Source organism: Saccostrea cucullata, unplaced genomic scaffold (genome assembly GCF_032062105.1).
Source record: "Saccostrea cucullata isolate Sc308-1 unplaced genomic scaffold, CSIRO_AGI_Scuc_v1 ctg290, whole genome shotgun sequence".
Classification (NCBI taxonomy): domain Eukaryota; kingdom Metazoa; phylum Mollusca; class Bivalvia; order Ostreida; family Ostreidae; genus Saccostrea; species Saccostrea cuccullata.
The window spans coordinates 13,694-41,684 of NW_026927363.1; the positions used below are offsets into that span (position 1 = coordinate 13,694).

The following is a 27,991-nucleotide window of genomic DNA, read 5'->3' on the forward strand; positions in this document are numbered from 1 at the left end:
TACTTTCTATCTATTTATCAGTGATATATTTAAAAACTGTAAACGTTTTGACTTTATACCACACATAGTTTTGGAGCAATTGTAGAAAATAATTTTTTAGACATGTTGACCTTTGACGAAACCTTAACTAAGATATTTTTAGCAGGATTTCTTCATAGCCAGATGCAATTGTTGTAGTTCAAAGTAAGTTACTAAAATTCAACAAAACTTGTTTTGTTCTTTTATTTTAGTATTTTTCACTTCATTGTTAGATGACGCAAGAGAAAGGTCTGCAAACAGAATCCGAAGCAGAGAATAAAATGGATATATTTACACAGACTGCAAAGGAGGTACACAAACTAGCTATTGTCCATCATTTTCAAGAGTAGAATATTCATTTCTCTATGCAACAATGTTTGGCAAGCATTCTAAGACTGAGCTAATCCTCCTCCCATATACGACCAGGTGCTTGTTTTAGTAAAAGACCATGCAAAAAATTTAAAACAATGAAGCATATGGAGATAACTAATAATATTCATGTTCAAAGATCCATAAAACAATACAAAATAGGAGTAGAGCAAACACAGAACTCCAAAATATCAGAGGTGGGATCAGGTGCCATGGAGGAGTGGACATGCTCCGCCAACCGGTCACACCCTCTGTGTGCTCCTTGTCATGATCGAGAAACATCTGAAGTAATGGCCTGTAACGATTAGTATTTGTGTCGACGGTTGAAGTAGCGAACTGGTTTACTTTCAATGATAAACTCATATACTTGTGATCAATTCATTGTATAAATAATGGACTAACAATTAGTTTGAAAAACTTCAGTCAGCATTTGAGTCAATGATACATTTAATTTGCTGACAATATACAATAAGTCTGCTAATAATAGAGCATAATTTGTAATCTTGGGAATGCCATGGTCAACAGATATTGTCAATCAGACACTGAAGCATCATTCATTATTAACTTCAGAGTATACCTGTGCACAATAAGGATGGTTTTTAAATAAAAAAGAAATAAATGTTATTTGATTTACAAGTTCCATTTTTATTGAAAAAGCAGCAGTCAATGATATTAAAAAGCCTGGATTTTAATTTTTCGTTGGAAAAGGTTGTATATAGAGTTATAATGTCGAAGATTTGATTTTGTTGATTTCGGTGAATTTTTATAATTTCACATTTTCCAAAAGGGGATGCTAACTCCTCCTTGACATCTGATCCCACCTTTGATGTTTCAGAGGTCCGTGTTTACTCTGCTTCTGTTTTGTATTGTTTCATGGACATTTGAGCTTGTAAACTCTTTGTTTCCCGTTCACTAGGATATATCAAATCGACATATGATTTAAAGAAACTATGTTAATTGATAATGCGTCGTCGCTATGTCTAAATGTTGAATTGAAGACGAAAGGAAGTATTGCCCTCTTCTTAAGTAGACGTTAATTTAAATAAATACAATTTTGACATTTTTTAAAATAAAATTTATAATTATTTTGAAACAAGTTTTGGTCGTGCGCCCACATCTGTAGTTGGTTTCGATTATAATATACGAAATGAAATATAATTTACAATGCAAAACCAACAAATCAGTATAAATTAAAGTTAAATGCTAAATAAACTTTTGAAGGATATTTGGAAGGACAGCCTGTTTATTGAGACTTCTTTAATCCAAATTATATAGGGTTTAAATTAAAATTTGATGTGGATGAGCTTAATGTACTAAGATTTGTCTTTGCAGGATTTCTTCATAGCGAGATGTAATTATTGTATTTTAAAGTAAGTTACTAAAATGTAACAAAACTTTTTTAGGTCACCTGAGTAAACTCAGGTGACCTATTGCTATCCGTTTTCGTCCGTCGTCGTGCGTCGTGTGTTGTGTGTTGTGTGTCGTGCGTCGTGCGTCGTATGTTAACATTTGAACATTTTCAGCTTCTTCTCTGCAACCATTGAACCAATTTCAACCAAATTTGGCACAAAGCATCTATGGGTGAAGGGGAACAAAAATTATGAATTTCATGATCCCTGCCCCCCTGGGGCCTGAGGAGTGGGGCCAAAACCATTCAAATTAATGCAATCTTTAAAAATCTTCTTCTTTACTCCTGGACATCAAGCAGTCAAACTGTTTCCATGATTGTAATCAGCATTGAGTCCTCTACCAAAATTGTGAAATTCATGGCCCTGGGGTCAGGGGTTCTAGTGCTAGGGCGGGGCTAAATATTAAGTATATAGTGAAAATGTATTATTTCTTTGAAAATCTTCTTCTCTGCTCCTGGGTATTAAATAAACCAACTAAGTACATAGTTATGATGAGAATGAGTGCTTCTACCAAAATTGTGAATTTTATGGCCCCAGGTTCAGGGGTTCTGGTGTTAGGGTGGGGCTCTATTGATTATATATAGTGGAAAAACATGAATTCTTTGAAAATCTTCTTCTCTGCCCCTGGGTATTAAATAAACTAACTAAGTGCATAGCTATGATGAGCAAGAATGCCTCTACCACAATTGTGAATTTTATGGCCCCAGGGTCAAGGGTTCTGGTGTTGGGGGGGGCTCTAGTGAAAATACATGAATTCTTTGAAAATCTTCTTCTCTGCTCCTAGGTATTAAATAAACTAACTAAGTGCATAGTTATGATGAGCAAGAGTGTCTCTACCACAATTGTGAATTTTATGGCCCCAGGGTCAAGGGTTCTGGTGTGTGTGGGTGGGTGGGGGGGGCTCTATTGATTATATAGTGAAAATACATGAATTCTTTAAAAATCTTCTTCTCTGCTCCTAGGTATTAAATAAACTAACTAAGTGCATAGTTATGATGAGCAAGAGTGTCTCTACCAAAATTGTGAATTTTATGGCCCCAGGGTCAGGGGTTCTGGTGTTAGGGCGGGGCTCTATTGATAATATAGTGAAAATACATGAATTCTTTAAAAATCTTCTTCACTGCTCTTAGGTATTAAATAAACTAACTAAGTGCATAGTTATGATGAGCAAGAGTGCCTCAACTAAAATTGTGAATTTTATGACCCTAGGGTCAAGGCTTCTAGTGTTAGGGGGGGGCTCTATTGATTATATAGTGAAAATACATGAATTCTTTAAATTTTCTTCTCTGCTCCTGGGTATCAAATAAACTAACTAAGTGGATAGTTATAATGAACAAGAGTGCCTCAATCAAAATTGTGAATTTTTTGGTCCCAGGGTCAGGGGTTCTGGTGTTAGGGTGGGGCTCTATTGATTATATAGTGAAAATACATTAAATCTTTGAAAATTTTCTCTGGGTATGAAGCAGATGAACTACCTATATAGTTATGATGAACAAGGGCCCTAATCTTGCAGAATTGTGAATTTCAAGGTCCCAGGGTCAGTGTTGGGGGGTAGGGGCTATACTTATATACTGAAAATGAATTAATTGTTTGAAATCTGCTCCTTTGTATTTATAAAACATTTATTTATTTTTTGATAGGCAATTTTAAGGGTGCCTTTTTAAAATTTGTGCAATGTGTGGACCTAGGGTCAGGGGTTTTTGTCACAGTGTTAGGAGCACTACTGTTTATTGCTGAATATTACTGATTAGTTGGAATGCATTTTTGTTCCCCTACCCTGCGTATGGGTATTCAGTAACCAAGCTAAGCAACTGCTAAGTGTATTGTTATGATGATCAGTGGTGCCTCTTTCAAAATTGTGAATGCCATATAGCATCTGGCTTAAAACATGAATCAAATTCAATAATTGGAAAGTTGTTGCATAATGCTCAGGTGACCTATAAGGCCCGTGGGCCTATTGTTTGTTTTACTTTTATAATTTTATCTTTCACTACATTGTTAGAGGAAGGAAGAGAAATGTCTGCAAACAGAATCCCAAGCAGAGAATAAAATGGATATCTCTACTCAGACTGCAAAAGAGGTACACAAACTAGTTATTGTCCATCATTTTCAAAAGTAGAATATTTATTTCTCTAGGTAACAATTGTTTTGGCAAGCCTCCCAGGCATAGCCAATCCTCCTCCTATGTATGACCGAGTGCCTACGTCGTTTCAGTAAAAGACCCTGCAAAATTTTAAAAAAGAAAATCTTTCTACGTTTGAATATTTCTAATAGCGAGGTAAGCTAATGAAAACGGGTTAATGAAACAGGAATATCTAAAAATTTCTTTTAAAGTTATAATTTTGCAAGTTAAAAAGCTAAAGTTAAAGTTAAAAAGTAAAAAAAAAAAACTAGCAGGATTTCTTCATAACCAGCTGTAATTGTTGTATTTTAAAGTAAGTTACTAGAATTTAACAAAACTTTTTTGTTTTACTTTTATAATTTTATCTTTCACTACATTGTTAGAGGAAGGAAGAGAAATGTCTGCAAACAGAATCCCAAGCAGAGAATAAAATGGATATCTCTACTCAGACTGCAAAAGAGGTACACAAACTAGTTATTGTCCATCATTTTCAATAGTAGAATATATATTTCTCTAAGTAACAATGTTTTGGCAAGCCTTCCAGGCATAGCCAATCCTCCTCCTATGTATGACCGAGTGCCCACGTAGTTTTAGTAAAAGACCCTACAAAATTTTAAAACAAAAAATCTTTCTTCGTTTGAATAATTTCTAAAAACGATGTAAGATATGAAAAACAGGTTGATTTTTGGACAAGTTCCATGACCGATATCATCGAAATAATGCAAGTCTGGGTAAATAAATAAATACAATTTATCAAATATGCATTAAATCGAATGTTGACTGATGTTTTTCATTTAAGGTCATTATCTTTATACTGTATTGTCTACGGCTTTTTGTTTGACCGATCAGGACAAGGAGATGATCGATAATGACGGGTCGAAAGGAGTCGCCATTTCCTCCATGGCACCCGATTGCGCCTCTGATGTTTTTAAGTCCTTCTTTGCCCATTTCAAAATTTGCATTATTTCAATGACTTTTTTAATATCTGTTCGTCATCTTCATATCTTATAATATATATTAAATTATATTTATATTTTGATCCTTTGCTGCATTTTTGTTAGATAAAAGAAGAGAAATGTATGCAGAAGGAAAGCCAGTTAGAAAATAAAGCGAATCTCATTACACAGGCTACTGAGAAGGTAAGAACACCAGTGCTGGTTCAATAATTTTACTGCCCAGATAATAATTGTCTAATAATTTACCAAAGTAATTTATTTACATACTTGTACATTCTAGAAAGAAAAACCAAGCCTAGTCTTACCGTACAAACGCGGACGTACACAACGTCAATCTAATAATACTATATTAATTTTTTTAATGTTTATTTATATTCAAATGAAAATTTATTTGCCAATGAAATCATCTTCGTTCCTTGGGTCAAATATTAGTTATATGAGTGGATTTCTTAGGGTGTTCTTACGAATTTACGTCTCGATGAATGGTACCTGGCATTTATCGTCATTACCAAACCTTCTTGATGAAAACATTATCCACAAAATAGCGTCCCATGAACGAGTAAAAATTTGGTTACCCAGGATAATAAACCTTTGAAATGAAAATGCTACTTCTATTTCGTATTTTGATGTTTTACTGATTAAAGATGGCCAAATAAACTTAACTATGTGACAAACGAGATGACCTCAAGCATTTTTTATCATGATCTTTCCTTGCTTAATTATTCCACAATTACATGTACCTTCATATGACATAAACTTTATTTGCTACCCAAGAGCATATCCTAGTAAGATCATTTTTAATCGATATAAACTATTGGCAGATAAGTTAATATTACATAGATTTAACAATCTCGTTTAAAGTCAGCGTACATTCTATTGTTGTAAGCACCCCTTTTAGCATTAAAACCTGTAGCTGTTCTGTATGTGTTGACAGAGTAATTTCATATAAATAGTAAGGCTTTTTTATTCTAAATCTGACTGCCTTAACTTTGAATCCCTCTTCATCTAACGATGTTTTTTCTAGATACATAGACCAAAAATTTACCATAATAATTAAAGTATACTGAAAAGGTTTTATTTCTATTTCTTATATGATTTGTGTTTCTTTGCAGATGGAAGAAAAAAAATTTCAAACAGACTTCCAAGCAGTAAATAGTGTAGTGTCTTCAATACCGGTATGAAAAATTAATCATCAACTTGTCTGTTTAGAGCAGGTTTTTTCTGTCTTCAGCAACTGCTTAAATCCTAATTGCATACTAGTTTCACATCTTACTATATATCAAAAGTCCATTAAACATAACAAAATAGGAGTAGAGCAAACACGGACCTCCAAAACATCAGAGGTGGGATCAGGTGACATGGAGGAGTCAGCATCCATATATTCAGAATAAAACTTTATTTTTCATGTAAAGTACAGCTTTTTTGCTTCTTTCATTTATAGCATTTAGGATTTATTTATAAAATAATTGTTGACAACTGGGAACGTGCAATGAATATTTAAGGATTTTGGACATACTGGGCATCTGGTCGGGATCGGGATGGCAGGACAGCACGGCATTTTTGTTAGTATTATTTTTTTATGCTTTTTGTTAAATTTTAACTTGCACAAGGATTTTAAACCAGATATACCAGAATCCTATCAACCTCGATGATGCATCTTGTCAGATTTACCAGACCATGAACTTATATCATCAATTTTATGTCAACCATTAACTAAAAACAAAAACAGTCAGAGGAAATTTGGGAAAGACTACCTAATCGAACACTCTGTATCAAATGATCCAATTGTATTAAAACCATCGTTAACATGTTTTGCTTGCCTTACACTTTTGAGAAGTGGGGATGTCCATATAAATCCAGGCCCAAAGACACGCACACCAAAACATCCGTGCCCTATCTGTTCTCGAGGTGTTATAGCTAGCAGCAAAGCTGCCGAGTGTACCAGTTGTCATCAAAAAACTCACGTCAAATGTTTAAAAACAGAAATTCGTCAGAGTTTAAACATCTGTGAAAAAAGGCAATATCTTTTTAATTGTGATACTTGTACGGGTAGCATGAAGCTTACGACAGAGAGAAATCAATCTTTCGAAATTCCATCACCTTCTCCATCCGAAAATGATCATTTAAGTTATTCACCTACTAGGAACGATTTAGCAAACGGTATTGAAGATATGGATGATGAAAAATTCCAATGCTTTAAGCGTAGAGGCATGCACTTTATACACTTAAATATAAGATCATTACTACCAAAGATGTCTGAAATCAGAATCATAGCACAAAAAACGAAAGCAGCAGTAATTGGGATATGTGAAACATGGCTAGACTCTTCAGTCAACGACTCAGAAATTCATATTGAGGGCTTCTCTGTAATTCGCAAAGATAGAAGGAAATAGAAATGGTGGAGGTGTGTGTATGTTCATCAACAATAAGTTTGCTTTTTCTCAACAACAAATCAATTCAGATGACACAGAATCTGTCTGGGCGGAAATCTACCTACCAAACACAAAACCTTTTATAGTGGGTACAGTTTACAGACCACCCCAGGATCAACAGTTTCTTGGACATTTTGAGGAGTGCCTAGGGTGTCTAAGATCTGACTTAGATAACATTATTCTTGGCGATTTTAATATTTGTATGCAAAATAAGAAAAATCCATTATATGAAGGATATAAGCATGTTCTAAATTTGTTTGGGCTTAGCCAATTGATTTCAATTCCAACTAGAATCACTGAAATGGGCTCTTCACTAATAGATCATATTTTGGTAAACAATGATGAAAAATATGTTCAGGCAGGCACTATCACAATGGGTCTCAGTGATCATGATCTAATTTTTTGCACAAGAAAAATTTCTAAAGGTCAAATTAAAGAACATAACACGGTAAAGATTAGATCAATGAAACATTTTGATTCTGCTCTGTTTGTTGAAGAACTAGAAAAGGTAGACTGGACATCTTGTATATCATCTGATTGTGTTGATTCAAACTGGAATGCATTCAAGGAAGTATTTTTGAATATTGTTAATAGATTTGCACCTGTAAAACAAGTGAGATTAAAACAGAGAACAGAACCTTGGATGAATCATGAAATCTTAGAACTTATAAATGAGAGAGATAGGCTTTTGAACATTTCTAGAAAAAGCAAAAAAGATGAAGATCAGAAAAATTTTTCAAGGGTTAGAAATTTGGTTCAAAGAAAGATTAAAAAGGCTAGGTCAGAGTATGTAACAGAAAAACTTGAAGAAAATAAGGATAATCCTAAAAAACTTTGGGAACATTTGAAAGATTTAGGTTATAGAAATCAAAAGAAAGAAGAGAAAAAAATTGTTTTAAATATTAATGATGATATTAGTCATGCCGTAAATCTGGAAATTTTTACGTCGATTTTATTTTGCGAATTCGGGTCAAGATGGTGTTGATTAATTTTTACGTTTCAAAATTTTGCGAATTAACATTGCTTTGTTTACATTTTCCTATTGGTAATTTATTTTTAAGAAAAATATTTTTGCGAATGCAATGAACCCGCAAATTTGCTAAAAATTTATCTACAGCAAAAATTTCCAGATTTACGGTGATGACATGGATATTGCTAATCATTTTAATAACTTTTTTACTACAGTTGCATCAAAATTGGTGGAAGCTCTACCCACTGCAAAGGGCACATACAATGTTTTGTCAAATCATTTTAGAGGTTTTTATTCAAACAGAAATTTGTACAACAATTCTCTTATTTTAAGTCCTGTGTCGGAGACTTTTGTGTATGAAGAACTATGTGGTCTTAGTACAACAAAAAGTACTGGTCTTGATGAGGTATCAGCAAAATTTTTAAAAATAGGAGCAAGGGTTCTTAAATCACCTATAACTTCAATCATTAATCAATCAATAAGTTCTGGATGTGTACCAGAGAGTATGAAACAGGCTAGGGTCAAGCCTTTATTTAAAAAGGGTAGCCCACTCCAAGTAGGGAATTACAGGCCAGTGAGTATTTTAAGTGTAGTATCAAAGATTTTAGAGAAAAGTGTCTATTGTCAACTTAAGGAATTTTTACATAACAATAACATGTTGTATGAGTTTCAATCTGGGTTTCGGAGTAAATATTCTACTGATACATGCCTTATACATTTGTTGCACCATATTAGGGACAATAACTCTAAGGGATTATTTACAGGAATGATAATGTTAGACCTACAAAAAGCGTTTGATACAGTGGACCATGAAATATTATGTAACAAATTAGACATTATGGGAATTGATAATCAATGGTTTAAGTCATATCTAACTGACAGGTCTCAGGTGGTGGGTTGCAGAGGTGTTGTATCTAAGTCAAAGAAAATTACTTGTGGGGTTCCCCAAGGGAGCATTTTAGGCCCTTTATTGTTTTTATGCTATGTTAATGATATGTCCATCAGTATAGATACAGATTGTAAACTCATTCTTTATGCTGATGATAGCGCTATTTTATGCTCACACAGAGACCCTAATGTTATCTCTAACAAACTTGGGAAGGTGCTAGAGAAGTGTTCCGAGTGGCTAATAGATAATAAGTTATCTCTCCATCTTGGAAAAACAGAGTCTATCCTTTTTGGTCCAAGTCGCAAATTAAAAAATGAAGGTCAATTTGAGGTTAAATGTCACGATCATATTATCAAATCCAGTGACTCTGTTAAGTATCTAGGAATCACAATTGATAAATTTCTAAAATGTAACTTAATAGTAGATGAGATCGTGACCAAGGTCAATTCTAGACTGAAGTTCTTATACAGGAATGGAAAATGGTTAAATAAAAGATCCAGATTAACATTAGCATCTGCACTAATTCAGTGCTATTTTGATTACTGTTCATCAGCATGGTACGAAAGTCTGTCCAAATCTTTGAAAAATAAGTTACAAGTTCTTCAAAACAAAACAGTAAGATTTATTTTAAATCTGAATCCTAGAGCCAGGATCAATTGCGATATTTTAGATTCAATAAATACACTACGTGTATCTGATCGTGTAAAACAGTTAAGACTAAATCATGTTTTTAACATCAATCATAGCCTAGCACCAAATTATCTAAATGAGAATTTTGATAGGAATAATAATGCTACTAGGGGAGCGTCCAATTTTAATTATCATGTACCCAGGGTTGGAGCATACAATGATTCAAATTTTTATTATCAAGCCATTTTAAACTGGAATTCTCTTCCATTGGAAGTAAAAACTATAGCCAATAGAGCTAGTTTTAAATCTGCTGTCAAGTTGCATCTTACACAAGAAGCTCGAAGGATGGAAGAAAGTATTTATATATAATATTTTTACAAGGGAATGAAACTTTTTAAAATAATTTGTATTAACCTGAAACTGTGATTATGTATATATATGTCAAATTATTTTATTCAGGCTAGGAAAATTATGTAATCCTCAATTTTATTTTTTTATTTTTTGTCTATGCTGTCTTATTCAATTAAATTATAATCAACTTGTACCATCTTAGGACCCCATTGGAAATAAGCATGTTTTATATATTGCTTTCATGGGTTATCCTAGGCAAAGATTGATTAAAAATATGTTTATTTGTGTTGTATGTGATAAGATCTGGTTCTGAGATCTGTATAATCCTGTGATAATGATAACTGTGATAATACCTGGAGTGATATTGTTTTAATGTGATAGCTACATGTATGTGCTAGAACTTTTAAGCGATCCCTAATTAATTTTGGAATGTAATTTGTGTTATGATTTGTAATGAATTTGACTCTTTGCCTGAATAAACATAATAATAATAATAATTCTAACAAGTAACACATGCGAACTTATTGTAATAATACCGCTGTTCTCCACGGCAATAATAATGTACTTGTCGTTGTCCTTTCAATGCCGAAAACATGCCATAAAGGTTAAAAAAAAAAGCGGTTACGATCACAAAATGCTGAAGAATTAATAAGACATTTGAGCATTTGTCAAAACAATCCAAAGTTTAAAGATAAACCTTAAGCATACTCCTGTTTAGGTCATTTATAGTTTTCAGAGCTGAAATGGGATGGATACAGGCGAAAACTTAAGTAGAAATAAACACTCTACATATACTAGGTGCGCCATTTTTAATTAAATTACAAAAGATTATAAATGTCGAGGATCAACAAGCCTCCGATATGCCTCCTTTCAGGTTCCTTTGTTTTTTACCCGAGTGGATATTTCAAAATGCAGTGTCCCATTCAGGATATGACATGAGGGCTGCTCAGACCCTCTGATAAGAAATATAACTCTCCAAGTTAAAAATACGACTACTACTCATAGTTTCTTTTTCAGAGTTTCTTTTTTAAAAACCTGTGAGTATTTGATTTGATCAAATATATTACAAATGATAGAAATATCACCTATTTATTTTTACTATACTTTTCAAATGTTTTTTTGTTTATTTAAAAAACATTTAAATCCAGTTTTAATATCCCTTTAATTCGAATAAGTTCTATGTTTTTAATAACGGTTTTATCTTTCAAGTACCAAATACAGAATTTTTATTTAGTATGAAAATATTTAGAAGAAAGAGAACAGATGTTTTTTTTCCTTACAATCAATATACAATATAGCTAAACCATGACTTAGGAAGCAGCGTTTTATTGTTTTCTATATGATTTAATAGATATGATACTAAATATGATTTTCGTATAATCATATTTTAAATTTTTGTCTGTTTTAAAATTTCTTCATAGCATGATCTGACATAAAAATCATTTCTGAAAAAAATTAAGCAGCGCTTCAAATCTTAAAATGTTTACCATTTTAACCTGCTGGTATTACTCTTAATAAAAATCAATGTTGGGAAGTTTTTGAAGTTTTTTGAAAAAATGTGAATTAAAGAGAAGAGGATTATTAGTCCTTAAATGAATCTTTTCTATCCTCTTCTTCATACAATAGGATATTCATAAAATTAGAAGTGTATGAGCTAAACGTCCTGATAATCAGCAGATGTTCGAGTAATAAAGCATGACCTAATGGTCATTTCAATTATGCGACAGTTTTGAAATGTAACATTTATCAGGTTCTGAATTCCAAGAATGGTAATGTGAGCACAGAGGACAACAATGACACAAGACTGAGACAACAATCTACGTCACACATCAGTACAGATAAACAAAAAGAGAAAAGTAAAACAATGTAAGTAGGTCAAGGTCACTACAGCTCAGTAAAAATGGAGAAACAAACTGCCCAAGACCATAAACTGATAATAGACTGAAGTCAAAAATTGGATTTTTAATAAATTTAATTTCGTGTAACATATTAACTTACAAAATTGCTACTTTGTATAACATTAAAATTCAAACATATGTTGAAAATTTTGTTTCATATTATAACAAGTCTTTCAAAGGTTAAATTAGTTTGAAATTTTTACTTTAGTCTGTTCTAAGTTTATGGTCTTAGGCTATGGCATGTCAAACGTTGCAATATTTGATAATCTTGTGATGTATATTCAAAATCTTGTGATGTATGTTCGAAATCTTGTGATGTATATTCAAAATCTTGTGATGTATATTCAAAATCTTGTGATGTATGTTCGAAATCTTGTGATGTATATTCAAAATCTTGTGATGTATATTCAAAATCTTGTGATGTATGTTCGAAATCTTGTGATGTATATTCAAAATCTTGTGATGTATGTTCAAAATCTTGTGATGTATATTCAATATCTTGTGATGTATATTCTTAAACTTGTGATGTATATTCTATAATCTTGTGATGTATGTTCGAAATCTTGTGATGTATATTCGAAATCTTGTGATGTGTGTTTGATAATCTTGTGATGTATATTCGAAATCTTGTGATGTATGTTCGATATCTTGTGATGTATATTCGAAATCTTGTGATGTATATTCTATAATCTTGTGATGTATGTTCGAAATCTTGTGATGTATATTCGAAATCTTGTGATGTATATTCTATAATCTTGTGATGTATATTCAATATCTTGTGATGTATGTTCAAAATCTTGTGATGTATATTTAATATCTTGTGATGTATATTCGAAATCTTGTGATGTATATTCTATAATCTTGTGATGTATGTTCGAAATCTTGTGATGTATATTCGAAATCTTGTGATGTATGTTTGATAATCTTGTGATGTATATTCGAAATCTTGTGATGTATGTTCGATAATCTTGTGATGTATATTCGAAATCTTGTGATGTGTGTTCTACAATTCAGTGATGCGTGCAATAAAATTGCATGACGCAACAGAAAAGTAAGGACAATTTTCATTGGTTAGAAATAACGAAAGTAGCCGGAGCGGTCGTAATGCACACATTGACACAACTTCGCAAGCATGAAATTGACGAATTCAACCTAAAGTCAAAATTATAGGTAATAGAAAAATTGTTTTGGTATCAAGAAGCACTAAGTCAGTCATAACGTGAAAAGTGGGAATCAAGAACATTAATTTGATTTGTTTGAAGGTACATCAAAAACAATTTAGTGGCTTATTGCTGGACTAAACAGCTAAAGGATGTTTTATCCTATTTTTACGTCCTCATATTGTAGTGATGTTGATTAATCGGTATGATTTATTCTATATTGGTGCTAGTTAGAATAATCTAACTGTGTCTCGGGACAAACTCTCACCACGCAGGGTTCGAAATTGCATGGCCCATTGCAGCTGCATTGACCGTAGCCCTAGTCCAGGGACGACTTTGCAATAAATAAATAAATAACACGACAAATTTTTAGGAGAAGGGGAATGTCTGGAAAAGATTAATTGCTATGCATCATTGAATATTGTCATTCACAAATTTGTCCAATTATTTTTATAGTAAATGTATTGAGCCGGGCTCATTTACAGGATAATGAACAAGGACTGTGGTGACAGTTTAAAATCACGTTCAGACGTTTAGAGAATATGTAATACACACAAAAATATCTCAATGGCATGTATAATATTAAATAGTTTTAAAAATAAAATAAAATATAGCTAGAAATTAACAGCGAAAAATATTTATCACGTATTGTGTCGGGGTAATCCGGCTTTATATACAAACAGAAGTAAATAAACACCGATGCAGCAAGATTAAGGTCAAACGTCTCTGCACTGATGTGTCCTCAGCGGGGAGATTTGCATTAAGTCATTAATGATGTTCCCTGCATTTGTGTTAGCCTGATAGTACAACCTTTATTTATAGAATCAATCTAATTCAAATTAGATGTTAGATCCGCTTGCATACTCGCTACACTAACATCTAACAACATCCCGTTGAGGGTCACGTCAGAGGTCAAATTCTATCAATTAATCAAATCGCAGCTGGCAAAATCATCATATATTGTTGAAGCGAATAAATCTTGAGGCGTTCCGAATTTAACCTCTTACGTGACCCTCAATGGGATGACTTGTTAGATGTTAGTGTGGCGAGTATGCGAGCAGATCTAACATCTAATTTTAATTATATTGTTTATAGAATATGATGCAGACAGGGATACCTGGTGAAAACCTTTCGCACCCGTTGAATTATACTTTGTAAAATATTAGTCAAAGGAGCCAGGAAAAAATATTAAACAATTTAATATTATGATAAAAATATTCAATTTACTATTTCTTAAGGTGTTGAATGGATTTTGTTTTCTCAACAGCGGCTGGTGCACGTACCATACTTTTACTCGTAAACTCAATTTGGCGGTGAAGAAGCAGCATTTTCTGTTGCTCACCGTCGCAATAGCTGAGCATTGCTCTACGAGCAATGTGCCCGGCTAAAAATCATAATATTTGTAATGATATATCATATTCTAGACTTGACATACAATAAACAATGATAAGAATTATTGTTGCATATCTGCAGTGATTTTCTTTGATCTTTCTGTGGTGATAATTTATCCCATAATATCACATGTGTGATAATACTTTCCAAACATGTTTCAAAGTTTTTACACTCTTTATCATACAGTTTTAAAGAACAGTTTTATGAGCTCATAAGTATATTAAATGGTTAATTTATCAAAACCTGCATTTAAAAATTCAGAAGTCTTAAGTTAAACCAAATTGTCCAGGGTATTCTTAGTAAGGTATGTCAAAGGTCATGGTTAAGTGACTTTGTAAGGCTGGTATTTTTTCTTTAGTTTTATGGCAATCAGTGCACATGGTAAATAGCATAAAATTACCCTTAAAGGTCTTATGCAAGGAGATAGCTAATTAAAATGAACAAATGTAGTTCTATGTATGATGTATATAGAGACAATAATATTTCTTTTCTTTTTTCATTTTCAGGAACTTTACGTAGGTCTACAGTTTTAATTTTGGACTCATGCACTAGGAATATCATATCAGCAGAATTGTGCCACTGAATCAAAGGGAACTCTTTTTTTTTAGGTACGCATGATCGATGTAACTTCCTCGATGGTGTGTTGGCTGTTTGCCCATGTGTATTTCGGGGTATAGGTATGTTTAGTCTCAATTTTCTTTCTTAAAAGCCGCATAAGGGGTATATTTTTTCTGATCTCAAATTTTGTCTAAGCATTAATCTTTTTTCTCATTCATGAATTATCTGCTGAGAGTCTAGTTAATTAATTTATTTAATTAAAGCTATATAGTAACATATAGTGAAATTATTTCCTTGTGTGAGACCTAAAGAAAATCAGGTTACTCATTTTTATGACAATTTCTTTGATTTCAGGAGTAGCCTCCCCTTTTAAAGATCAAAAATGGTGATTTTACAGTGCGGCATGCAGTCTGGTCTTCAACGAAGAGTTTTGACACCTGTAATACCCATATTTCTACCATTCACCTCTGTAACCTTTGTTGAGTTCATCAGACTGGTAAGAAAAACAATATTGTTAATTGAAATAATTTTATCAAGATAAATAAAATAATTAATGAAAAAAAAATTACATGAACACTGACTCCCTCATATAAGAAAATGTCACATTTTACACATTGCAATTATACATCATTTACATATTCACATTTTCCCCATTTACACATGCAGTTGAATAGATTTAGTGCTTAATAATACATAGCAACAATTATTACACGAATCCTAAGACAATTCACAAAATACATGAATGCATTAAACTGTGAAATACAGATTTCGTACATTTAATTAAAATGCACAGCATCAGAACCCCCCCCCCCCCCTTCACAATCTTGCAACTTTCTTTTTAATTCAAAGTCACTAGGCAACACTAAAGATTTCCACTTATTGCTTTTCTGTCCAAGACAGGAAGTTGAGGAACAAAGTTGACAGGACATCCTGAACTGTCTTCGCTACCAGCTTATGAGGGAACCAGCTGCAGTGGACAAAGTATGTTACATCATAGGATAATAGGTAAGTCTCCGGAGTAGTGTTTGTAGCAATTCTCGTACTTGGTCCTGCATCGAAGATTCAGGACTATTGATATTTATCTCTGCTTGGTTTGGTTCTTCCCAGAAACATGTTACTGGTGGTGGTCCCTATATTCTTCTGGCTTTTGTGGTGAGGAATGTTTCATTTCTAGCTCTTTTCTGATCACATTTTGTCTATCTAGCTGTTTGTCTGTCTGTCTGTCCATCTGTCTGTCTGTAAACTTTTCATATTTTCGACTTCTTCTCTAGAACCCATGGACCAATTTCAACCAAACTTGCCACAAAGCATCCTTGAGTGAAGGGGATTCAAGTTTGTTCAAATAAAGGGCCACACCCTCATTCAAGGGGAGATAATTGGGAATGAATGTAAATTTGATGGTATGTTTTAAAAATCTTGTTCTCAAGAACCACTGTGCCAGGAAAAATGAAACTTATGGAGAAACATCCTCAGGTAGTGTAGATTTAAATTTGTTCAAATCATGACCACCGGGGGGAGGGCGGAGCCACAATGGCTGACCAAAGTTTAACATAAAAATATATATAGGAAAATTCTTTAAAAATCTTCTTCTCAAGAATGACAAAGCCATAATTGATCCTATTTATATGGAAGCATCCTCAGGTAGTGTCGATTCAAGTTTGTTCAAATCATAACCCCCGGGGTAGGGCGGGGCCACAATGGAAGATCAAAGTTTTACATAGAAATATAAAGGAAAAATCTTTAAAAATCTTCTTCTCAAGAACAGCAAAACCCTGATTGATCATATTTATATGGAAGCATCCTTAGGTAGTGTAGATTCAAGTTTGTTCAAATCATGTCCTCGGGGGTAGGACGGGGCCACAAAGGATGATCAAATTTTATATAGAAATATATAGGAAAATTCTTTAAAAATAACCTTCTCAAGAAAAGCAAAGCCATGATTGGTCAAGGGACTACTTTTGGATTTAAACTTTTCAATAAAAAACCAATTTTTACTTTTTCCTAGCCACAGTGCTCAGGTGAGCGATGTGGCCCATGGGCCTCTTGTTTTTTTTTTTTTTTTTTAAAAAATGATCAATCATTAAATATAAATAAATCAGTTGTTAAAAAATTTGCTTCATATTTGAAGTGCCTTAAACCGACCCTCTGATGAAAGTGACCAGTGTTTTTTGCACCTTGGAAGGTTTATTGGTAAAATATAAGAAGGAAGTTATGATTTTGGTGTTACTATTGTTGTTATTTAAGTTTGATTCGATTTTTATATTACGAGTATTATGAAACTGTTATTTTGTTACTGACCGATGGTTAATTTTAATTGTGAACAAATGTACAAAGATGAGGAGTATAATATAGTTGGCTATGTATAATGCCCAATTTTTGAACATACTATGTAATAAATATTAATAACAACCTTTGAATAATTGGAAAGACAATATTATAAATATGATAGCATTTTTGTACATGAGCATACATTTTTGAAAGGAAAAATAAATTATTCAATTGCATTAAAAAAAATATTTTGTTTCATATTCTTGCGAATTATCAGATCATTCTTCTATTATTTAAATACTCTGTCATTATGAAACCTTGTTAATAATTAAGTAAATATTAATTGTACATTTGCACCAATTTTTACATGGCATTTTCACACTAAGAATGCCACGTGCAAAATTATATACAGGAACAATTCTGAACAAATATATGCAAGTGAGTTGTAAATTTGATATGTAATGCATACATTACAAAAACCCATGACAGTGTTCACTAAAATGAAATGTATGGACTCTTATATAAATACTTGGTATATGTGATATGGATATTATGGATGATATTTTTGAGAATGACACAAGTAATGAAATTTTTCAGCATTGAATTGGATTCTTGAACCAGAGCCATGTGAACCTGGTCCACCTGTACCTCTCATTGAAGACCTGTTAACATCACCAGAGTATGTTCATTCTGATACCCCTATGGTATGGTTACAGCATGCATTATCCCTGAATCCATTAAAAGAGCTGCATTGGCAATGAAACAACCCAATGTGGTCGATTGTAAGGAAACATAGCATATCAGCTTCCAACTTTGGTGCAGTTCTCAGTTCTAAGCAAAGGCGGTAAGACGTGTGATTAAATTTTTGCGAAATAGACTTTTAAAATTACAGTCAAACTTTGTTATCTCAAACCCATTATCTCATATTTCATGGATATGTCAAAGTAATTTTGAAGTCCAAACCATTTATAAAAGACTGGGACATTTTATTCTTGATAACTCTTTATGTATTATTCTTGAATCCACGGATATTTCCAACATTTTTCTTGGTCTCATTGAGTTTGAGATAATGAGGTTCGACTGTAATGACTAGATATTTGTACATAAAGATGCAGGAAATATAAGATTAATAACCAAAAATCATATTTTCTTCTCCAGATTGACATTGTCACTGAAGAAACAGCTGATGTCGGCTTACAATCTGGAGTCCATCAAGGCTGTTGCATGGGGTATCACTCATGAAGATGATGCTTTGAGAAAGTATGAAAAGGACTTTGATGCAGCTGTAGAGCAGTCAGGTATACAGCACAAAATAACATTCATTCAACCTCTGACATGTTAACATTCAATGTGTCAAAACAAATAACAGGACTTATCCTGGTAAAAAAACAGAAATCAATTACTGAAGTCTAATTGTAAAAAAAAACTAGAAATATGTCCATAGGACATGAATGCCCCGCCGAGGATATATTAGTAAAGCAACATGAAATTTGTACATGTATAAAATTTGATCAGTTTGGTTCAGGCAGGGCTTATAGTTAGTTGGGAATAAAAATGTAGGTCCAGCATCCAAAGCAAGTCTGGTAGTGTCCATCCCTAGATGCATCATCCATGCAAGTTTGGTTCAGGTAGGGTTTATAGTTACTTGGGAATGAAAATATAGGTCAGATCCAGCATCCGAAGCAAGTCTGGTAGTGTCCATCCCTAGCTGCATCATCCATGCAAGTTTGGTTTAGGTAGGGCTTATAGTTACTTGGGAATGAAAATGTGAGTCAGATCCAGCATCCGAAGCAAGTCTGGTAGTGTCCATCCCTAGATGCATCATCCATGCAAGTTTGGTCTAAGTAGGGCTTAGGAATAGTTCCAAAAACTTCAACCTGGTCACTCATCTGGAAAATGTAGGTCAGATCCAGCATCCGAAGCAAGTCTGGTAGTGTCCATCCTTAGATGCATCATCCAAGCAAGTTTGGTCTAAGTAGGGCTTATAGTTCCTTAAAAAATCTGCTCCAAAAACTTCAACCTGGTCACTCATCTGGAAAATGTAGGTCAGATCCAGCATCCGAAGCAAGTCCTGATAGTGTTCATCTCTAGATGCATCATCTATGCAAGTTTGTATCAACATGTAAAGTTTGATAACACCATCTTGAATGGTATGTTTAAAACAGAGCTAAACACTATTTAAGAAAAGTCAGGTCAAGGTCAAAGGAAAGGTCAAGGTCAAAAAATGTTGATGCAGTTGCATAGCTCTCATCAATATCTATCAGCATATGAAGTTTGATGAAAATATCTTGGATAGTTTCTTTGAAACTTAGCTTTGAACAGAGCTAAACACAAAGTGGGACGGAAGGACAGAAGGACGGAAGACGGACATGACAAACACTATATGCCCCGGCCATATTCATGGCGGGGCATAAATATTCAGTTACCAACATATTCCAGAAAATTTGCTTTTTGAAGTAGAAGGATTATAAAAGCTCTACTTAGACTTTGTTTGCATTACAAAATCAATTGTATTATGGTTTGTTTGCATTCAGTAGTATTATAATTTTTTCTGGAAAGGATATGGTTGCATGAATCCGGAGTGTTGGGAGCTTCACCTGATGGCTTAGTTGTTCGACCACCAACATGCAGTGTATTTTATCAAACTCCAGAAGCCAAAGACGCCATTCCTGATATTGTAGAGGTGAAGTGTCCATATACAGCATCGTCTTCAACAGTAGCAGATGGGGCACAAAATTTGAAGGATTTTTCATAGGTAAATAACATTAAAAATCTGTATTGTCCAGTACTTTGAAATTAAAAATCTTGGTGAGTAAATGATTTCAAAACATGTATTAATTTACAAGTGCAGCTGTTCAATATGGTATGAAGATATTGAAAAAGGAGGGGATATGTACTGGTATGACACAACTTAAGTGTTTTTTGATTTTTTTTTTTAGATCTTAAACAAGATACCCTGTGCCTGAAAACCAGTCACCCGTACTATCATCAAATTCAAGGCCAGCTACACATATGTAACAAAACATTCTGCGACTTAATTGTGTGGACAAGAGTAGACTGCATTGTGATTAGAATAGTAAAAGACATTGAATGGACAGCAAATGTTCCAAAGCTGATAGATTTCTACATTAACATTTTCATTCCAGCACTGATGGAAAACTGAGTTCTGGTTTGAACTTCTTGACACTTAGTTTTGTACCTCTAGAATTTTCTAACAATGGAAAATGGGTAATCATGTTAAATGTGTTGAATGTTCCCAAGTCTCATAAATGTATGATATGATATGTCACAATCCAATGAATCCATCATAAAACTTCTGGCTTATAAGACTATTTTAAATAGCAATGATGATTAATAAAATCTATGTACTACATAAAAAAAGAATATCAAAATTTAGAATCATTTTATTAATGAATTGAAGATGTTATTCTCAAAGTGAAAATGTAACATTTTTGTCTTTCTTAATAGATAAATTGTTGAAAACATGAATTTGTTGAGTTGTGCTTTAAAGGTAAATATACTTTAAACTAGAGATTTAAAATTATAAGTAAACCCTCTTCCAAATTATATTGTCAAATGAAGAATCGAATTGCCAAACATTCTTGTAATAAATCCATGCTAAACAAAAGGGATTTTCATTTTCTGAAGTACATGTATTACAACATACTACAAAGTTAACAAATATAACCACTGACATTGATAACAAATCAAAATTTGCTTATCCCTTGCACTTTGGTATGAATATCTTCACTGTTTAGTGTATACTGTCACATGCCAATGCAAATTTATAATAAGTCAGGGTTTAAACTTAACGCTCGCCCACTCGCAAATTGCGAGTAAAAATTGGTGTGGGCTCATAAAATTGGTAAGTTGCTCGCTTTGTAAAAAAATGATTATAAAACGTGGCGAATAAAAATTCTGGAGAAAAATCGCCGATTTCATTATAAAAATTCTGGATATTGAAAATTACAGAACATGGCAAAGAGAAAATTTACTGCAGTCACCTTACTGAAAAACTTAACATTTTTTGCACATTTTTGATTTAAAACTACAGAAAAATATTTTATTTCTGTATAATGGCATCAAAAAAAAATAAATCACCTGATTTGCAGTATGGTCCTATTGTTCGTAAATATCCTATAAACCTGACCCCTTTAAAAATTTGGTAATGAAAACCTACCTTTCAAATCTTTTCTGCGATTTTTTTTTGTTGTGACAAAAAAATATTTTAATGAAAAAATTTAATTTGACTTATTGGTGAAATTCCCTAATTTTGTTGTGTTTTTCGAATGGGAATACAATACATTTTAACATGCAAATTTGTCCAAACATAAACTTTTTGCATTTAATGTGCCGACTTGGAATTTCCCCCAACCCCCTATAAATGGTTGATACAAGAATCCTTTTGATACAATTTTTTGTGTCTTTACCTGAGAGATATACTAACAACTCCTAGTTTTCAAACTGTTGTAAATGATCAGAAATCATATGAATAGAAAAAAATGTTTTCACCTATTTAGATATGTTGTAGTTAAAATATTTAACCTAGAAAATCTTATTGTGTCATTGTCAGTTTATCAGTTGAAGACATGTGCCAGGGCTACGTATTTATATACATGTATTACCAAGTAAAAAAAAAATAGTAAAAATGTTTATTGAATACAATTTTATTTCCTTTGATTCAATATTTATATGACATCTGATTTTTATAAAGAAAGAACTCCAATTTTAAAAAGATGAATTTATATATGTATTTCATTTGTATCTACTTTTTGTCCCAGTATCTATGCTTTTTAAAAAAAATAAATAAATTGTTTGCAGAGAATTTGTGCTTTGGGCTAACAAATTTAGCAGTGGGCTCCTAAATTTGTCAAATAAAATAAATCCAACCTGTGTCCATACATTGTCTAAACATGTCAGGAAGCCCACATGGCTCTGAAGTACATGTGACATTGATAACAAATCAAAATTTGCTTAACTTTCAGAATATCTTCAAGTTTAAACCCTGTAAGTACATGTATCTTTAAGTAATTTCTTTCAAAAGTGGAGCTTGCAAGTTTACAAGACAAGAACAGAGTTGAAATATTTTTGTTGAGATTGGTCTGTAAGTAGATGGTATGTGACGGAGAATCTCGTAATTCTTTATCCTCTCGTTGGCTCTTTCCACATGAATAAGTGCTTTAGCAATCTTGTAACAGTGCTGCTTCTTGTATGGTAAACTGGCCTCGTGTCGATAAAAGAGCTTTTATAATTAAGCAGACACCCTGGGGCAACTGGTCATGAATGGTGAAACCTTTGACCACCAAAATAAGGTCTCCAGCTTTGAACTTTCGTAAAACTTGGCTGTGACGTACAATAGCTACATCAGAAGTAGAACCTGGGTACAGCATGGAGCAAAATGTAAGTGCACCATTTGGAGGCACGCAAGTTACTGCTTTAAAAGTATGGCAACTTTTGTACATACTGTAGGCCATGGCCTGATTATCCATATGTGTTGGGATGTCCTGGGTTGTTTCATTTGCATCCATGGATGCTCTAGCAGAGGAAAAATCCTCAAAAGATTTTGGCAGAGACCCTGAAAAAAAGTTGGAAAAAAATTAATTTGATTATTTGTAATTGTGTAAAAAAATTGTGTTAGTCAATCTTTCAAGAATACAATAAATTTAACTGCATTAAATTTTTGCAAGTCATTATGATAAATTTTAAAACAAACCTTTGCATTTAAGCCGACTTGGAAAACATTCTACGCTACATTCTACACTACGCCATCAGACAGCATCTTGTATAGGGAAAAGACCACTAATTATTTTCCCATAGAACTCCATACAAACCTTAGGCCCTCTCAGTACTTTACTATGACAATTTCAGAAAAATCTTTAGCATCATTTCAAACTTTGTTCTAAGCCCTAACAAAAAATACTGAAAAAAATATATGGTCCCATGGCATTTATAGGTCAAAATTGCAGTTATTTTCAACTTATAGAGATTCGCAGTAAATAACACGCGGCATAAAAAATTAACCCCCACTCCTAAAATCTTCCCTGGCATTTCTATAGTTTCTGTAATATTCCCTCATCCCATCATTTATTTCAAAGGTCATTAATTTTACTTTAAAATGAAAACAATTAAATACCTGATTTCAGCCAATGGCGTAACGCCTACCCATTCAGTATTCGGTTTAATGTTCCATAACAAACAAAGCCATGTGTGCATCCGGGGATTTGGTGCTCTCATTCCTATACTTACATACTTACCTGTCCCAGAATTAGTCAATTGTGGTAATTTCAAAGACTATACACCTACCTGTGAACATGTATGAAATTTGAGTCCTGTGACTTCAGTGTATTGGATACTGTGACCATCTCAAATGATGACACCTTACTGCTACCAGCACAATTCAAAGGAGTGAATGACGTCTGGGCCGGTGATGATATTTGGATATATTGGTGACTGTAATAAATAAAATATTTGTACAATGAATTGTTTTTGTGCTTTGATGTTAATAAAGTGATATTAAGTCAAAATTGAGTCAATAATTTCATAAGGGTGGATTCTACCCAGAATTAGGTAAAAAGCTCCAAAATTGGATAAATCATAGTTAATTAAGCAAAATTCAAAGGTTTTAAAAAGACTGATATAGAATTTTTTTATGCTTATGCAAAGTATATTTTTTAAGACTCTGATATACTAATTGATTCTTATCTAATCCCTCCTATTGCTTAAGTATGTACAAAAAAGTTTCCCCACCCCCCAGTGAAAAACACTTAAAGAAATAGCAGGTGCCCCCTTTTATTTTTGTTTACAATTAATTTAGACAAGTTTAAATCAATCCTTTTGATAACAAATCAAAGTTCAATGTCTGTAGTCTTATACATTACAATCAGAAGCTACTTTTTGAATTTTATTCTAAGAAAAGGAGAATTTAAATAATTTTTTTTAAAAATTAAAGAAAAGCAAAAACTGAACCCAAAATGTACTTTACAATAAGAGGCTGGAAAGTTAATAAATAAAATTTTTACCTGCAATGTACAGAAAACTGTCCGACAAAATACATCGGGTGGGTAGGGAGTCTCCATTTTCTTCTTATATAGAGAAAATGCCCCTGCTGATCAGAGACCTAAACTCCCAAATAATAACAAAATATGTTAACATAACAGTCAATCTAAGATGTTCATCCCTCAATGGCAACAAGTTTTTATTACAGTAACTGAAATTGTTAGGAAATAGGAAATCACAATTGGAATTCCTTTAAATGTACCTTCTCTTCGTTGTATTTAATATCGTGGATTGATATTGGCTTCCTTTTACTAGACTCTATTTTTAGGGCAAGCAATTCCTTTTCCAGTTGTATTTCTGTTGAGAGGCGCTGCATTTCTTGAGTACAGTTAAATGTGCAGGATGCTGAGTAGTTGTGCTCTGATATCAACTGAAAATATATTGTAAATCATGTACAGTTAAAAGAACTTTATATATTATTAAAAATTATTGAAAATGTTTCAGTGTTGGTCATTTGTCATCATTGGTGTTTTAAATGAGCTTTACTTTTTCTTGATATTGACATTTTGGTGCTTGTGGAATCTGCAACTGGTCCATCTGTGAAGATGACAGGGACTCCTCACTTTTGAGTTTTTTCCTCCTTTGTAAAATAATTAAACTTGAATTATTTTTTTATTCAGTTGTAAGCTACTCTGTTTATACATGTACCCTTTTAAAGATTTTTAGTAAAATATTCTCAATTAAACTCCACCCACCCACCATCCAAAAACAAGATGTCGGTCATATTTTGAAAAATAATTTCACCTTTTTGTACATTCAGGATCAGAGAAATCCATGGCCTTTCCTTCATTCCATGCAAAATATGCAGGGTCCCCCTCCTTCTTACCATCCTTAAAGTGGCAGGAGCAGATGCGATCATTCTGATCTCCTGGTTGGCGATCAGCTCATCTAAAAATATACATTATACAAAGACTGAGTGAAGGAGAATTAAAAAGCAAAACATGTTCATTTAGCATGTTATTATCAAATAGCCTAAATGACTTATTTTTTCATTATTCTACAAAGTAAAGGCATAGAAAATTTTTTTTTTTAAATGTTACATTTACTTGCAAGTACAAGATAACCATGTGCATAACATTAACTAATCCGAGATTCCAAAATCTGTTTAATCAACTAACTAACCCCCGCTATTTATATTGTGACTTGTGCGCACAAGTCACAATATAAAAGCGGGGGTTAGACAGTACAGGAATCTCGGACAAATTAAACATTAACAAACGGTAACAGTATTTGGTAGTAATAATACGAAATAAAATGTCATAAAAACAGCTGTTAAACAAAAATTAATCTTGCTACAAATTGCACAGTTTTTGTAGTATGTACTCTTCATTATTCTTCTGCTATATTGATTACTACGAGATTTAACTTTTTAGCATGCATGTATAAATACTGTATCTGACAATGCAGCATCGTGACATATCGTTACAAGTACCTACAAATTTTGTCAATACATCTACGTTTACTGAGTTTTTTCCCTAGCAGGCCGAAATATCTCCATCATGTCACCAGGAACAACACTCGTGCATCTCGTAATTAGTGCTGCAATAAACAAACTGATGTGTTTTTTCTCACCTGCATGGTTTTCCCGACGCTTCAGCTACTTTCGTTATTTCTAACCAATGAAAATTGTCCTTACTTTTCTGTTGCGTCATGCAATTTTATTGCACGCATCACTGAATTGTAGAACACACATCACAAGATTTCGAATATACATCACAAGATTATCGAACATGCATCACAAGATTTCGAATATACATCACAAGATTATCAAACATACATCACAAGATTTCGAATATACATCACAAGATTTCGAACATACATCACAAGATTATAGAATATACATCACAAGATTTCGAATATACATCACAAGATATTGAATATACATCACAAGATTTTGAACATACATCACAAGATATTGAATATACATCACAAGATTATAGAATATACATCACAAGATTTCGAATATACATCACAAGATTTCGAACATACATCACAAGATTATAGAATATACATCACAAGATTTCGAATATACATCACAAGATATCGAACATACATCACAAGATTTCGAATATACATCACAAGATTATCAAACATACATCACAAGATTTCGAATATACATCACAAGATTTCGAACATACATCACAAGATTATAGAATATACATCACAAGTTTAAGAATATACATCACAAGATATTGAATATACATCACAAGATTTTGAACATACATCACAAGATTTTGAATATACATCACAAGATTTCGAACATACATCACAAGATTTTGAATATACATCACAAGATTTTGAATATACATCACAAGATTTCGAACATACATCACAAGATTTTGAATATACATCACAAGATTTTGAATATACATCACAAGATTTCGAACATACATCACAAGATTTTGAATATACATCACAAGATTATCGAATATTGCAACGTTTGACATGCCAGACCAATCTCTTAAATTATCACTTTTCACAGTAACAATGTCCATTTATTATTTATGTTTACTCCTTTATAAAAATTTTAAAAATAATTGTATCAATAATCTTTGTCTTTTACTTGCTTTTGTTTGAACAAATTACTTTTACTTTAATTAGAGTTGTTTTAATTCTTTCAGATGCTGTTTTTCCTGCGGACTCAAGAAGAAGAATAAAAAGAAATCATAATTGATAAGATTTTTATGCAACATATTTTTCTATGACATTTTATTGATTCTTTTAAGAGTGATTATATGTCTTGCCATGTCTGCTGAACTTTAATGATTATTTATATTAGAATTAATTGTTTGATGTGTATTTAAAGTTCATGAAACATATGGATATAACGAATAGTTTTGAAACATTTTAAATCCACAAAACAATACAAAATAGGAGTAGAGCAAACACGGACCTCCAAAACATCGGAAGTGGGATCAGGTGCCATGGAGGAGTGAGCATCCCCTGCTGACCAGTCACACCCGCCGTATGCTTGTCTTGATAGGAAAATCACAAGAAAATCCGTTTACAATTCAGTGTGTAGATAACGGCCTAACAATTAGTATGAAAAAAGTCAGTCAGCATTTGACTCAATGATAAATTGTATTTCCTATTAATGCCATTGTATCGACCATAGAACTTACGAAATGATGACTTTGAACGTGACTGCTGATAGTCTTGTTTCATCAACTTGTTTGTCAATAATTTACCTCTTTTTAGAAATTGTATATACGCAGAGCATGCTCTTGCGTATCGAATCAAATTAGATATATAAACTCGTATGCAGGTGATAAAGATATATTTCTGCATGAGCAAGGGAAGTTGGTTAATAGATTACCGTAAACATCTTTTTTTTAAGTTAAATATCCAAATATGAAGCAGATGTGTAAGACTTTTTGGTATCCATTATATCAAGCTTACTGGGATATATCGTATCGACGTAAGAATGGACGTTACCATTGTTAATTGACAATACGTCGTCGATATATCTAATTTCGAGTTGAAGGCCACAGCATTTTTTTCACGTATAAGAGT

At 32.8% G+C, this 27,991-nt stretch overlaps 2 protein-coding genes and 1 long non-coding RNA gene across 11 annotated transcripts; 2 read left to right on the forward strand and 1 right to left on the reverse strand.

The window, feature by feature from the left end:
* The first annotated feature begins 255 nt into the window (after positions 1-255).
* Positions 256-27,891, forward strand: LOC134274215 (uncharacterized). Of its 2 annotated transcripts, XM_062756465.1 has the most exons (6): positions 256-329; positions 3,799-3,876; positions 4,302-4,379; positions 4,980-5,057; positions 11,897-12,012; positions 27,100-27,891. In XM_062756465.1, the coding sequence occupies exons 1-6, from the start codon at positions 300-302 to the stop codon at positions 27,146-27,148; spliced, it is 429 nt and encodes a 142-aa protein (XP_062612449.1). In that variant the 5' UTR covers positions 256-299; the 3' UTR covers positions 27,149-27,891. The 2 variants fall into 2 exon arrangements, with proteins under 2 accessions (XP_062612449.1, XP_062612450.1); XM_062756466.1 differs by lacking the exon at positions 4,980-5,057.
* LOC134274218 (uncharacterized) lies at positions 12,956-20,911 on the forward strand. Of its 6 annotated transcripts, none has more exons than XR_009993572.1 (8): positions 12,956-13,214; positions 15,103-15,273; positions 15,509-15,650; positions 16,004-16,159; positions 18,020-18,266; positions 18,581-18,720; positions 19,982-20,177; positions 20,362-20,911. It is a non-coding gene; the product is annotated as an uncharacterized LOC134274218 (long non-coding RNA). The 6 variants fall into 6 exon arrangements; XR_009993575.1 differs by having other exon boundaries at positions 12,958-13,214; positions 16,051-16,159; XR_009993571.1 differs by having other exon boundaries at positions 12,962-13,214; positions 16,055-16,159.
* On the reverse strand, positions 22,437-26,209 carry LOC134274219 (uncharacterized). Of its 3 annotated transcripts, none has more exons than XM_062756468.1 (7): positions 26,051-26,209; positions 25,223-25,366; positions 24,965-25,058; positions 24,681-24,848; positions 24,442-24,539; positions 23,726-23,872; positions 22,437-22,997 (listed from the first exon to the last, which is right to left on the reverse strand). In XM_062756468.1, exons 2-7 carry the CDS (start codon positions 25,252-25,254, stop codon positions 22,976-22,978), a joined length of 561 nt encoding a protein of 186 aa, XP_062612452.1. In that variant the 5' UTR covers positions 25,255-25,366; positions 26,051-26,209; the 3' UTR covers positions 22,437-22,975. The 3 variants fall into 3 exon arrangements, with proteins under 3 accessions (XP_062612452.1, XP_062612453.1, XP_062612451.1); XM_062756469.1 differs by having other exon boundaries at positions 25,936-26,208; XM_062756467.1 differs by having other exon boundaries at positions 25,911-26,208.
* Positions 27,892-27,991: the final 100 nt, after the last annotated feature.

What these genes read in the sequence shown, in the direction of transcription:
- LOC134274219 (XM_062756468.1), bottom strand. Translation starts at nt 25,254, where the DNA reads ATGGATTTCTCTGATCCTGAATGTACAAAAAG. An exon ending in AATGTCAATATCAAGAAAAA is followed by an intron (nt 24,849 to 24,964) that starts GTAAAGCTCATT and finishes ATATATTTTCAG; the next exon opens with TTGATATCAGAGCACAACTA. An exon ending in TTAAATACAACGAAGAGAAG is followed by an intron (nt 24,540 to 24,680) that starts GTACATTTAAAG and finishes TTGGGAGTTTAG; the next exon opens with GTCTCTGATCAGCAGGGGCA.
- LOC134274215 (XM_062756465.1), top strand. Translation starts at nt 300, where the DNA reads ATGGATATATTTACACAGACTGCAAAGGAG. An exon ending in CTACTCAGACTGCAAAAGAG is followed by an intron (nt 4,380 to 4,979) that starts GTACACAAACTA and finishes CATTTTTGTTAG; the next exon opens with ATAAAAGAAGAGAAATGTAT. An exon ending in AAAGAGAAAAGTAAAACAAT is followed by an intron (nt 12,013 to 27,099) that starts GTAAGTAGGTCA and finishes TAATTCTTTCAG; the next exon opens with ATGCTGTTTTTCCTGCGGAC.